This window comes from Saccostrea cucullata, unplaced genomic scaffold (genome assembly GCF_032062105.1).
Source record: "Saccostrea cucullata isolate Sc308-1 unplaced genomic scaffold, CSIRO_AGI_Scuc_v1 ctg458, whole genome shotgun sequence".
NCBI classification, from domain to species: Eukaryota; Metazoa; Mollusca; class Bivalvia; order Ostreida; family Ostreidae; genus Saccostrea; species Saccostrea cuccullata.
Genome location: NW_026928578.1, coordinates 1 through 13,355, shown reverse-complemented (window position 1 = coordinate 13,355; position 13,355 = coordinate 1). Strand labels below are relative to the sequence as shown.

The 13,355-nt window shown below is 35.0% G+C and overlaps 1 protein-coding gene across 1 annotated transcript; it reads right to left on the bottom strand.

The window, feature by feature from the left end:
- Window positions 1-5,224: 5,224 nt before the first annotated feature.
- On the bottom strand, window positions 5,225-13,349 carry LOC134278015 (uncharacterized). The gene is made up of 5 exons (XM_062760316.1): window positions 13,162-13,349; window positions 9,761-9,856; window positions 9,195-9,526; window positions 6,584-6,791; window positions 5,225-5,859 (listed from the first exon to the last, which is right to left on the bottom strand). Exons 3-5 carry the CDS (start codon window positions 9,330-9,332, stop codon window positions 5,570-5,572), a joined length of 636 nt encoding a protein of 211 aa, XP_062616300.1. The 5' UTR covers window positions 9,333-9,526; window positions 9,761-9,856; window positions 13,162-13,349; the 3' UTR covers window positions 5,225-5,569.
- Window positions 13,350-13,355: the final 6 nt, after the last annotated feature.

Sequence of the window (13,355 nt, the reverse complement as noted above, 5' to 3'; positions counted from 1 at the left end):
GACATTTAAATACCTGAAAACTAATTCGCACCGCGATGCTAATAACAGGAGTATATATAGAGAGACGACGTTTCCAAATATCAAGATTTAAGCTCCACAAAGGGAAGTATTCCCGGGAAAAGGGTTTCTTTGGGGGATACCATCAGAAAAAATGGGGCTTGGCTTTTTTGGGGGATCACTCTTAAAATGACACGTTTTAATGAACAAAATACATCCAAACTAATTAGCATCGCGATGCCAATGACAGGAGTATATATAGAGAGACGAGGGACATTTAAATACCTGAAAACTAATTCGCACCGCGATGCTAATAACAGGAGTATATATAGAGAGACGACGTTTCCAAATATCAAGATTATAAGCTCCACAAAGGGAAGTATTCCCGGGAAAAGGGTTTCTTTGGGGGATACCATCAGAAAAAATGGGGCTTGGCTTTTTGGGGGGGATCACTCTTAAAATGACACGTTTTAATGAACAAAATACCTCCAAACTAATTAGCATCGCGATGCCAATAACAGGAGTATATATAGAGAGACGAGGGACATTTAAATACCTGAAAACTAATTCGCACCGCGATGCTAATAACAGGAGTATATATAGAGAGACGACGTTTCCAAATATCAAGATTATAAGCTCCACAAAGGGAAGTATTCCCGGGAAAAGGGTTTCTTTGGGGGATACCATCAGAAAAAATGGGGCTTGGCTTTTTTGGGGGCATCACTCTTAAAATGACATGTTTTAATGAACAAAATACCTCCAAACTAATTAGCATCGCGATGCCAATAACAGGAGTATATATAGAGAGACGAGGGACATTTAAATACCTGAAAACTAATTCGCACCGCGATGCTAATAACAGGAGTATATATAGAGAGACAGCGTTTCCAAATATCAAGATTATAAGCTCCACAAAGGGAAGTATTCCCGGGAAAAGGGTTTCTTTGGGGGATACCATCAGAAAAAAATGGGGCTTGGCTTTTTTGGGGGGATCACTCTTAAAATGACACGTTTTAATGAACAAAATACCTCCAAACTAATTAGCATCGCGATGCCAATAACAGGAGTATATATAGAGAGACGGCGTTTCCAAATATCAAGATTATAAGCTCCACAAAGGGAAGTATTCCCGGGAAAAGGGTTTCTTTGGGGGATACTATCAGAAAAAAATGGGGCTTGGCTTTTTTGGGGGGATCACTCTAAAATTACACGTTTTAATGAACAAAATACATCCAAACTAATTAGCATCGCGATGCCAATAACAGGAGTATATATAGAGAGACGAGGGACATTTAAATACCTGAAAACTAATTCGCACCGCGATGCTAATAACAGGAGTATATATAGAGAGACGGCGTTTCCAAATATCAAGATTATAAGCTCCACAAAGGGAAGTATTCCCGGGAAAAGGGTTTCTTTGGGGGATACCATCAGAAAAAATGGGGCTTGGCTTTTTGGGGGGGATCACTCTTAAAATGACACGTTTTAATGAACAAAATACATCCAAACTAATTAGCATCGCGATGCCAATAACAGGAGTATATATAGAGAGACGGCGTTTCCAAATATCAAGATTATAAGCTCCACAAAGGGAAGTATTCCCGGGAAAAGGGTTTCTTTGGGGGATACCATCAGAAAAAAATGGGGCTTGGCTTTTTTGGGGGGATCACTCTTAAAATGACACGTTTTAATGAACAAAATACATCCAAACTAATTAGCATCGCGATGCCAATAACAGGAGTATATACTAGAGAGACGAGGGACATTTAAATACCTGAAAACTAATTCGCACCGCGATGCTAATAACAGGAGTATATATAGAGAGACGACGTTTCCAAATATCAAGATTATAAGCTCCACAAAGGGAAGTATTCCCGGGAAAAGGGTTTCTTTGGGGGATACCATCAGAAAAAAATGGGGCTTGGCTTTTTTGGGGGGATCACTCTTAAAATGACACGTTTTAATGAACAAAATACCTCCAAACTAATTAGCATCGCGATGCCAATAACAGGAGTATATATACTAGAGAGACGAGGGACATTTAAATACCTGAAAACTAATTCGCACCGCGATGCTAATAACAGGAGTATATATAGAGAGACGGCGTTTCCAAATATCAAGATTATAAGATCCTCAAAGGTAGATCATTCAATATTCAACGTCTGCATAAGGTTTGTATAAAGGTGTAGGATTTCTTTACACTGTCACGCAACTTATAAACAAAAGACTTTACTTCCTAACCTATTCTTGTATACACTGTACATTGAAATAAAAAAGATATCCGATTCATATATTCCGTTAAAAGTAACCTTACCACAGAAAAAATGAAAACGGAATAAAGTGTATGCTGAATTTTGATAATTGGGTTTATAGACATTTATTCCGTGATACATTTATCTCGGCAGATTTATAACGGAATAAAGTGTATATATTGAATTTCTACATTTTTTGTCATTAAGACATTTCCTATATACATTTATCGCAAATTAGATAACGGAATAAAGTGCATGTATTGAATTTTTTTAATTTTCCTTTTTTTTATGAAGACATTTATTCCGTTATAGAAATTTATTTATAACGGAATAAATTATATATTTTGAAATTAGATAGTTATATGAAGACATTTAGTCCGTTATATATTTATCTAAAATTATTCATAACGGAATAAAGTGCATATTTCAGAATCCTATTTATCCCGTTGTATTATGTATGGAGCTGATGGTAGATATTGTAGAGAGTAGGAATTAACGGAATAAGCATTAATATTGTTGTTTAAAGATTTCCTTATTTAATGCATTATTTTTATTACCATAGTTCAGTTATGAAGACATTTATTCCGTTATAGAAATTTATTTATAACGGAATAAATTATATATTTTGAAATTAGATAGTTATATGAAGACATTTAGTCCGTTATATATTTATCTAAAATTATTCATAACGGAATAAAGTGCATATTTCAGAATCCTATTTATCCCGTTGTATTATGTATGGAGCTGATGGTAGATATTGTAGAGAGTAGGAATTAACGGAATAAGCATTAATATTGTTGTTTAAAGATTTCCTTATTTAATGCATTATTTTTATTACCATAGTTCAGTTGCCATTGAGAATGAGGTAATTTCTTAAAATATCACGGAAGTAACCGATTCCCATGTAGAGTTGTCTTTCGTTCCTCTGTTCGTATTATGTATGGAGCCGATGGTAGATATTGTAGGGAGTAGGAATTAACGGAATAAGCATTAATATTGTTGTTTAAAGATTTTTTTATTTAATTTTAAGCTCGAACAGTTATAATTTGTTAACGTCAATAACGTCAACAACGTCAAAAATTATTAGCACCGCGATGCTAATAACAGGATAATGCCGGAATAAATGAATTGATAAATACAAACTTCAAGAATAAACTGAAAATATAACAAACATCTTTTTCGAGTAGTTTAATCAAAACAACTAAACTATTTAAAATAATCTTCCGATGTCTGGTGACAAACCCTTGTAGGACCTGGTAAACGATAGAACATTCCATCTAATACTTAATATGTAAATTATGATTATACACACAAATATAACAATGAACCATTTACTTATGAAATCTCTGTACGAATCGTCAATGGGGGCGAAACTTACCGTTGCCAATAAAAAATCTTGGAACAATATTGAATTAAAGATTTAACCTTAACAATCTATATTTAATACAAAATACGTACAAATAACAAATAATATTTAACATCTATGCACATGATTTATTACTCGACATAAAATGCAAATTCAACACCGTTCGAACGAACGTTTCCTTTGGTGCTGCAGCTTCTCCGTCATAATGCATAACAAAGCTAAAACGAATATAATGGATAACAAAAAAATGCGATGTATTCGAAAAAGCACGTAATATTCCATACTATGTAACCTTAAAAACCGTAACACTCAAACCCACCGTTCGTAATGCTAAACCTAGACCTGTAAAAAACGTAAATTTTGTAAATGTTCAGGACAATCAAACAATTCTTCGAAGCTTCCTCCAGACGATCGCTTATACGCATGCGTGGAAGTTCGTGGAGTGTTGGTAAAATGGGTTGGCAAACCCGGGCCGGGGTAAAATTAAAAACCGGGGCTGACCGCAATTTTTCAATTTCCAAATTTTATCTGTAACAAATACAAATAAACCTATAAGAAACAAAATCTGATTTCCATGTTGACAAAGTATTAAGAGAAAAATTATGTAATTATGTAAAAATCACTGCCAGACCCAGTTATTCTATTTGCTCCTGTTCGGGTTCGCCTACCCATTTTACCAACACTCTTCTAATGGTAGGCCTAAACACCGGGTTGATTAGGCCAAACTGTCGCAATAAAAAATTACAATTGTTTTCTTCCTTCCGTGAATGAATAAAAGATATTGTTTAAAAACATAAAACATCACATAAACATTTGTTAAATATAATTTTATTTTACATTGTGACGAAAATGCTCCTTAAAAATCCAAAACAGTGCATATTTTGACTTACATGTAGCCCTGCCCTGGGGCCTGAACCCAAAACCGAGGAGTCATACATTCCACAGTGTTGAAGGCAATTCATGCCAACATTTTACTGCTTTCACATCAAAATACAGAAAAATTATTTCAATTTTTTAATTACATTTTCATTTATTACAAAGTTATTTACAAAGTTACATTTCAATTAGTCCGACCCTGGGACAAGATCAAACCCTGAACCTTAAGGGGCCATAGATTTCACAATTTTAGTGGAGAACTCATTGTTAAATATAATCATAAAACATTTACCCTTCTTGAAATTTGAGAGTTTGAAGGAAAAGATATAATAAATTATGCATTTTCAACATTCAAACAGCCAACCTTGACCCCACCCTTGAGCCTGAACTCTGAGCCCAGGGGCCATGAATTTCACAATTTTGGTAAAGGACTCAATGCTAATTACTATCATGCAAACAGTTTGACTGCTTGATGTCCAGGAGTAAAGAAGAAGATTTTCAAAGATTGCACTAATTTTAGTGGTTTTGGCCACACCCCTCAGGCCCCAGGGGGGCAGGGATCATGAAATTCACAATTTTTGTTCCCCTTCACCCATAGATGCTTTGTGCTAAATTTGGTTCAAACTGGTTCAGTGGTTGCAGAGAAGAAGCTGAAAATGTTCAAATGTTAACGCACAACGCACGACGCACGACGACGGACGAAAACAGATGGCAATAGGTCACCTGAGTTTACTCAGGTGACCTAAAAATAAATGCATGGAGAATTGCATCATTTATGTGGTCTATGTGTAGTTAAAATGGACACTATTTGTTAAGTAATGTTTGATATTTTGACTTAATTCATGCTCATCAGCTAGATACATGTAGATGGACGGACGGGCAGTAAAAAAACTACATACCCCTGAATTTTCAACTAAGGGGGCATAAAAAAATAACATATAAGAAATATGTAACCAAAAAAAAGGGATAAAAAATAAATGTGATATCTTGTATACCTTGTACAGATTATAATAATGTAATTTCTGATAAATTTTTCAAAACTTTCAAAAAAGAATGTTGAATCTGAATTGTGCCTTAATTAGGCAGGTAAGTTGATGGTTCCTAGTATATCAGTGTAGTCCCCACCAGCAGCTATGGCACGCACAATCATGTAGACCTTGAGTCCGGAGGTACCGGTCACCGAGTCAGGAAGTCCAAATGTAATACTTTTGGCACGGGTCTCCTGCCACTGTATGACGTTACCCCCACCCAGAGCAGTTCCAGCTGATACTTCAAACCTCAGCGGATGATCGGAGGTAAATATCCCATCCCATGATACAATAAATTCTTTGTTTCCATCGTGCCAGCTTAATGAGAGTTGTTTGGAAGCTATAAAGAAAGGGAATGTTTTTCTAGTGCTTTTGCTTATTTTGCTAATTTTCATTTTTTTTGTGGTAAGCAGATTCATATACACAGAAATAAAAATGCTTAGGAAAAGGAAAAGTAATCAAATCTGAATTAATTTTTTTTCAAATGAACAACAAACTTTTTATTCCTGAGGCCATCATTAAAATATTTTTGTTTTTGATACACTCTGACCTATATTTTTCAAGATGGGTAAGAAGGTATATTAAATTTGCGCAAAAGATAAGTCAAGAGCAAACGCACCCTACAGTACGTCATAAACAATATTTATGGACCTTTCATGTATTGAGATTTAGAATTATGGATCAGACACATTTTGACAAGCCCAAAGAGGGTAATTGAAAATGCATTCTAGTGCCGTTATGTATTTTATATCACGAAACTCAACAACATAAGTAAACAACAAACAAAATGCATGGAATGCATTAGAATGGGAATAACTGATCTTCTAATCCGTTTTACCAGTTCCGCTTATGTGTCGCCTGTAAAACTCAGTTTGCAACCATTAAATCAGCATTAATGGTCGCAAATACCAAATTACAAGATAGTTATTCCCTAATTTACTCATTCTCACTCATCTTGGAGGGAATTTATATAAATAAATCACAATGAAATTTCACCCCCTTTGCACATTGGGTGAATAGGATTATAAAGCCTCAATAAATATGGAGGAGACTTTAACACTTACCATGTTTGATGGGCTTGTCCGTGACCACAGTCAGGTTATAATGTAGAGGGACGCTGCGCTCCAGGAGTTTGTTTATAGCCTGAAGAGTAACATTTGTTTGTCCTTGACCAAGGTCAACATTGCTGACGCTGGTAAAGAGCACATCTTGAGCATCAGAAAATGTAAGCCCCATACCATCCAGATTGTACTTGTTGCTGTTCACAGATATCTAAAATGAGAATATTTAACATTTTAGTTACTTTTATCTTCTATATACCCTCACAAGTTAACCTGGCAATACTTTCCTCCTTCTCTTACGTGGTCTTTAATTGCCTTTGTTGAAAATATCTAGGTTTAGATAAATAACCAGAGGAGCATTGTCAGAAATTCATGGTTGTTTGAGCTTCATTTCTTTATCACTGACTGGTCCATGCATACCACTTTACTTGTTCTCAAGAATGTTTGAATTACATGTAGTATTTCATGTCCAGTTAAATTAATTGTAATAGGAATGGCCCACATTTTTTTTTCAAATTTAAAAAAATAAGACAGCTTTCATTTAAAAACAAGAGGCCCACCGGCCTTATAGGTCACCTGAGCATTCTGCAACAACTTTCCAGTTATTGAATTTGATTCACGTTTTAAGCCAGATGCTATATGGCATTCACAATTTTGAAAGAGGAACCATTGATCATCATAACAATACACTTAGCAGTTGCTTAGCTTGGTTTATAATTTGATTTGAAAATGTCCGATAAGAAGTTCATAGGATCTTCATGAACGTTTCATGAACATTTCATGAATAAAATTCATGAAAAATTCAAGGAAATTCATGAATTATTCATGATCACCTTGCAGGGGTACTGAATACCCATACGCAAGGTAGGGGAACAAAAATGCATTCCAACTAATCAGTAATATTCAGCAATAATCAGCAGTGCCCCTAACACTGTGAAATAAACCCCTGACCCTAGGTCCACACATTGCACAAATTTTAAAAAGGCACCCTTAAAATTGCCTATCAAAAAATAAATAAATGTTTTATAAATACAAAGTAGCAGATTTCAAACAATTAATTCATTTTCAGTATATAAGTAGAGCCCCACCCCCACCCCTGACCCTGGGGCCTTGAAATTCACAATTCTGCAAGATTAGGGCCCTTCCTCATCATAACTATATAGGTAGTTCATCTGCTTCATACCCAGAGACAGAGAAGAAAATTTTCAAAGATTTAATGTATTTGCACTATATAATCAATAGAGCACCCCCCCCCCCAACACCAGAACCCCTGACCCTGGGACCATAAAATTCTCAATTTTGGTAAAAGCACTCTTGCTCATAATAACTATGCACTTAGTTAGTTTATTTAATACCTAGGAGCAGAGAAGAAGATTTTCAAAATTTCATGTATTTTTACTATAAAATCTATAGAGCCCCGCCCTAACACCAGAACCCCTGACCCTGGGACCATAAAATTCACAATATTGGTAAAAGCACTCTTGCTCATCTTAACTATGCACTTAGTTAGTTTTTTAATACCTAGGAGCATAGAAGAAGATTTTCAAAGAATTCGTGTATTCACACTATATAATCAATAGAGCCCCCCCCCTAACACCAGAACTCTTGACCCTGGGGCCATAAAATTCACAATTTTGGTAGAGGCACTCATGCTCGTCATAACTATGCACTTAGTTAGTTTATTTAATACCTAGGAGCAGAGAAGAAGATTTTCAAAGAATTCATGTATTTTTACTATATGATCTATAGAGCCCCCCCCCCCCCCCCCCCAACACCAGAACCCTTAATCCTGAGGCCATAAAATTCACAATTTTGATAGAGGCACTCTTGCTCATCATAACTATGCACTTAGTTAGTTTATTTAATACCCAGGGGCAGAGAAGAAGATTTTCAAAGAAATCATGTATTTTCACTGTATACATATAATCAATAGAGCCCCGCCCTAACACCAGAACTCCTGACCCTGGGTCATAAAATTCACAATTTTGGTAGAGGCACTCTTGCTCATCATAACTATCTACTTAGTTGGTTTATTTAATACCCAGGAGCAGAGAAGAAGATTTTCAAAGAAATAATGCATTTTCACTATATACTTATTTAGCCCTGCCCTAGCACTAGAACCCCTGACCCCAGGGCCATGAATTTCACAATTTTGGTAGAGGACTCAATGCTGATTACAATCATGCAAACAGTTTGACTGCTTGATGTCCCGGAGTAAAGAAGAAGATTTTTAAAGATTGCATTAATTTTAGTGGTTTTGGCCCCACCCCTCAGGCCCCAGGGGGGAAGGGATCATGAAATTCACAATTTTTGTTCCCCATTACCCATAGATGCTTTGTGCCAAATTTGGTTGAAATTGGTTCAGTGGTTCCAGAGGAGAAGCTGAAAATGTTCAAAAGTTTACGAACGACGACAGACGAAAACGGATAGCAATAGGTCACCTGAGTTTACTCAGGTGACCTAAAAAAGCATGTACTATGCAAAGATACACATATGACCATTATGCAGATCTCTGTCCTAAAACACAAGACGGAATAATAGTGGGAAGTAAACTTATTAACTTATGTGCATTCTACATTTGAACCTGTACTGATTGTTATCTTAAGACACATACCTTGTACTGTTGTACTCCAATCTTGTCTAGCACTCCACTCCATACAATCCTCAGATTATTGTCGACACTCTGATAATAATCCATAGCTGGGTACTCTGTCACTGACAATGGCCGTGTCTGTATCACAGCGGAAGCCATGGATGGGGGCTGGTCAAAAATGGTCACTCCGTCTGAGGATAAACTGAACAGTAGTCCTGCCTTGTTCTGACATTGTATTGTAGAGTATACAGTCTTCCCCTGAAGTACACTTGGATCAAAATCCTTATAAGATTTTCTATCATCAATCTTAATTTTCTCAAAGCTTTGTACTTCAATGCCCTTTGGTTGATATCCTATGGGAAAAAAACAATGAGTAATATTTTAAATTCAAACACTTTTTTGTTCAAAATCTTTGAATCCATCTGTTTCTGCTTTTAATTTGTCTGTACATTTTCATAAATAAATCCTACATAATCTCAGTATACATGTCTAACCACATTTACTTTCTTGGGGAAATTTTTGCCCTTTTTGGGGTTTTCTGTATTTAAAGCAATGCTCAATTTTCTTTCCCTCTGCTCTATCATTACCTATAGCCCATTCACAGTAGTCCAGACCAGATTCATCATCAGTAACTTTCCAGTTGACATACACTGTGTTCTCCTTCCAAGCATCAAGGTCTTCTCCTGCAATCAAATAAATCCATTCTCCACTGCTAACTTTTTTCTCATAATAAATAATAATAATGAACATTGTACAGGTGACAAGATACCAAATCAAGAAGCCCTTGTCCCACACTGCTTACCTGAGTAACTTTAACTCTTCTGTTGTTTATTAGCAGATTTTCCCCTTAAATATTCCTAAATAAAATTAAGTTAATACATTGTGGATTCCTGCTTTACCCAAAGTCCCATCCTACACAGAGATATCATGATCTGATTAAACTTAAACTGAGAATGCCTCCATATAAAAATGATTAACCATGGCTTTTCTGTTCTATAAAAGATGAAGACTTTAAAAGATTTTCACTATACATGTATATTCTTAACCAGAAGTCTCTGTCGAGACTGAAGCTCTACTGGTTTGTACTTATAGCAAAGGAAGAGAAAAGTACTTAAGCAGTTGAAAATTGAAACTTTTCAACAGCAATAAATAGAATAATGATCCTTGATTAAGGTAGATCGCAGGTTTACTGTCTGCCTGAAAACATACTCTGAAAATCTGTCAGCATAATCCTCTCGTTTCAAATTTTACTTTCTGAAATTTGTTTGAGATTCGTCTGCGAGGTTATATTGTTATTGTATTTCAAAGGCACTAATGTTGATGAGAACAGGTGACGCTATTACAATGAAATATATATAGTAAATGCGCCTTTCTCGTCAGTAAACGCATTTCAAAACCATGCTCATAATATGAAAACGGCACAGACGAATTTAATATTACTCAACAAAATGAATGCGAGATAAATTTAGAATCGATCTATTAAAAAAAATTAATATGTGTTCTCGCTCATTTTCTCGCAAAAAAACTTTAAAGTTTTACAAATTGGTAACAAACGTATATAATTTCATTAAGACATTATATAACGTTAGTGCGACGTCACTATTTTCATACGTCTCAAAATCACAATGTAATTAACAATTCACTGAAAATAAAACATGTTTTATCCGTATTTTCAATTTTTAATTGATTGATAATAAATGTTTATGTAAACATTGTCATAATTTACCTATTAGAAATTGTCACACTTTTTTTCAATGATCGAAATACAGAGTCATGTTATTTGTTTTCTTGATTAACTCAAGCAGTGCTGAAAAGTTAAAACAAATCTTCAAATATATATGAGAACAAAATTATTGATTAATCCTTAATTTCTTATTACACATAAATAAATATTTTTACAGACAAAAGAAGCTTTTATGTTTGTTTTATTTTATAACGCATACTGATGGAAATAGTTTTTGCTTGTTTGTAGTTTGATACTGTAAACGTAGTAATCTTTTACGTCGAATCCTATTGTGACGTCAGCAAACCCGCGATCTACCTTAAGTCTCTTTATGTTCTTAGTGCAGTCTACTTGCATTCCACATTTATATTATAATCAGACTAAAATTGTATTTGGAGTAGCATTTTGAAAGAATTTCACAGAAATTTCTATTTTTAGTAACCATGGCAACACTGTTCATCGAAATCAAAAACCGATACACAGAATTATGTATCTTATTGTAGTCTACTTGTGTGCCAAGTTATATTGAAATCAGACTAAAACTGTAGAAGGAGTAGCATTTTGAAAGAATTTCAAAGAAATTTCTATTTTTAGTAACCAAGGAACACCGTTCATCGAAATCAAAAACTGTTACACAGAATTATGTATCTTATTGTAGTCTACTTGTGTGCCAATTTATATTGAAATCAGACTAAAACTGTAGAAGGAGTAGCATTTTGAAAGAATTTCACAGAAATTTCTATTTTTAGTAACCAAGGCAACACCGTTCATCGAAATTAACCAGAAGTCTCCTGGTTTGTACTTATAGCAAAGGAAGAGGAAAGTACTTAAGCAGTTGGGAATTGAAACTTACACTAGCAAAAAAGAGAATAATGATCCTTGAATTAGTTTCTTTATGTTCTTAGTGTAATCTACTTGCATGCCACATTATATTATAATCAGACTAAAACTGTATTTGAAGTAGCATTTTGAGAGTAACAGAAATTGCTATCTTTATTAACCAAGGTAAAAATGTTCATTGAAGTCAAAAACTGATAAAAAGAATTATGTACCTTAGTGTAGTCTACTTGTATGCCAAGTTATATTGAAATCAGACCAAAACTGTAGGAGGAGTAGCATTTTGAAAGAATTTCACAGAAATTTCTATTTTTAGTAACAACGCCAACATCGTTCGTCGAAATCAAAATCCGATACACAGAATAATGTATCTTAGTGTAGTTTACTTGTGTGCCAAGTTATATTGCATTCAGACCAAAACTGTAGGAGGAGTAGCATTTTGAAAGAATTTTACAGAAATTTCTATTTTTAGTAACAACGCCAACACCGTTCGTCGAAATCAAAAACCGATACACAGAATTATGTAACTTAGTGTAGTCTACTTGTGTGCCAAGTTATATTGAAATCAAACCAAAACTGTAGGAGGAGTAGCATTTTGAAAGAATTTCATAGAAATTTCTATTTTTAGTAACAACGCCAACACCGTTCGTTGAAATCAAAAACCGATACACAGAATTATGTATCTTAGTGTAGTTTACTTGTTTGCTAAGTTATATTGAAATCAGACCTAAACTGTAGGAGGAGTAGCATTTTGAAAGAATTTCACAGAAATTTCTATTTTTAGTAACAACGCCAACACCGTTCGTGGAAATCAAAAACCGATACACAGAATTATGTATCTTAGTGTAGTCTACTTATATGCCAAGTAATATTGAAATCAGATCAAAACTGTAGGAGGAGTAGCATTTTGAAAAATTGTTTACAGACAGACAGACAGACAGACAGACAGACAGACGGACAGACGGACGGACGCCGGACGCATTACTATCGCATAAGCTCTTCTGGTCTCTGACCAGTAGAGCTAATAAAAACCTTGTTTGGCTCCATTCTACCCTCACCCTCAGGGGTCATGACTTTAACAAATTTGAATATACACCAGCAAGCAGATTCATCTTTTATGGCCCAGTGGTTCTTGCGGAGAAGAGTTTTAAATTACCCAATCCAATTTATTTCTTGATTAATTCCCCTTTAAAGAGGGTGTGGCCCTTCATACGAACAAACCTAAATCCCCTTTATACAAAGATAACCTGCATTCAGTTTGGTTGAAATTGGTAGTTTTTTCTGGAGAAGAAGATGAAAATGTGGAAAGTTTATGACAAGAACAAGAAAGACAACAACAGACAAATTTGATCAGAATAGAGCCTTCAGTTCAGGTGGTTCCATAATTTGAATATGGTAACTGTTTTTCTTCTGTAGTCTAATATATACCTAATAAATCACCATCCAGGACTTCTTCTATTTTTGGAGGGGTAAGGTCTACCAGAACTTTATCTGAATAAGAAATTCCCCGCAAACCAGCTGAATTCTGGGCTACAGCTGTGATGTAAATATAGGAATCATGAGTCAAGGTCACTTGGGAGTTAAAAGCGAAGTTGGAGAGTCCCACACTCTGGAAGTTCTGT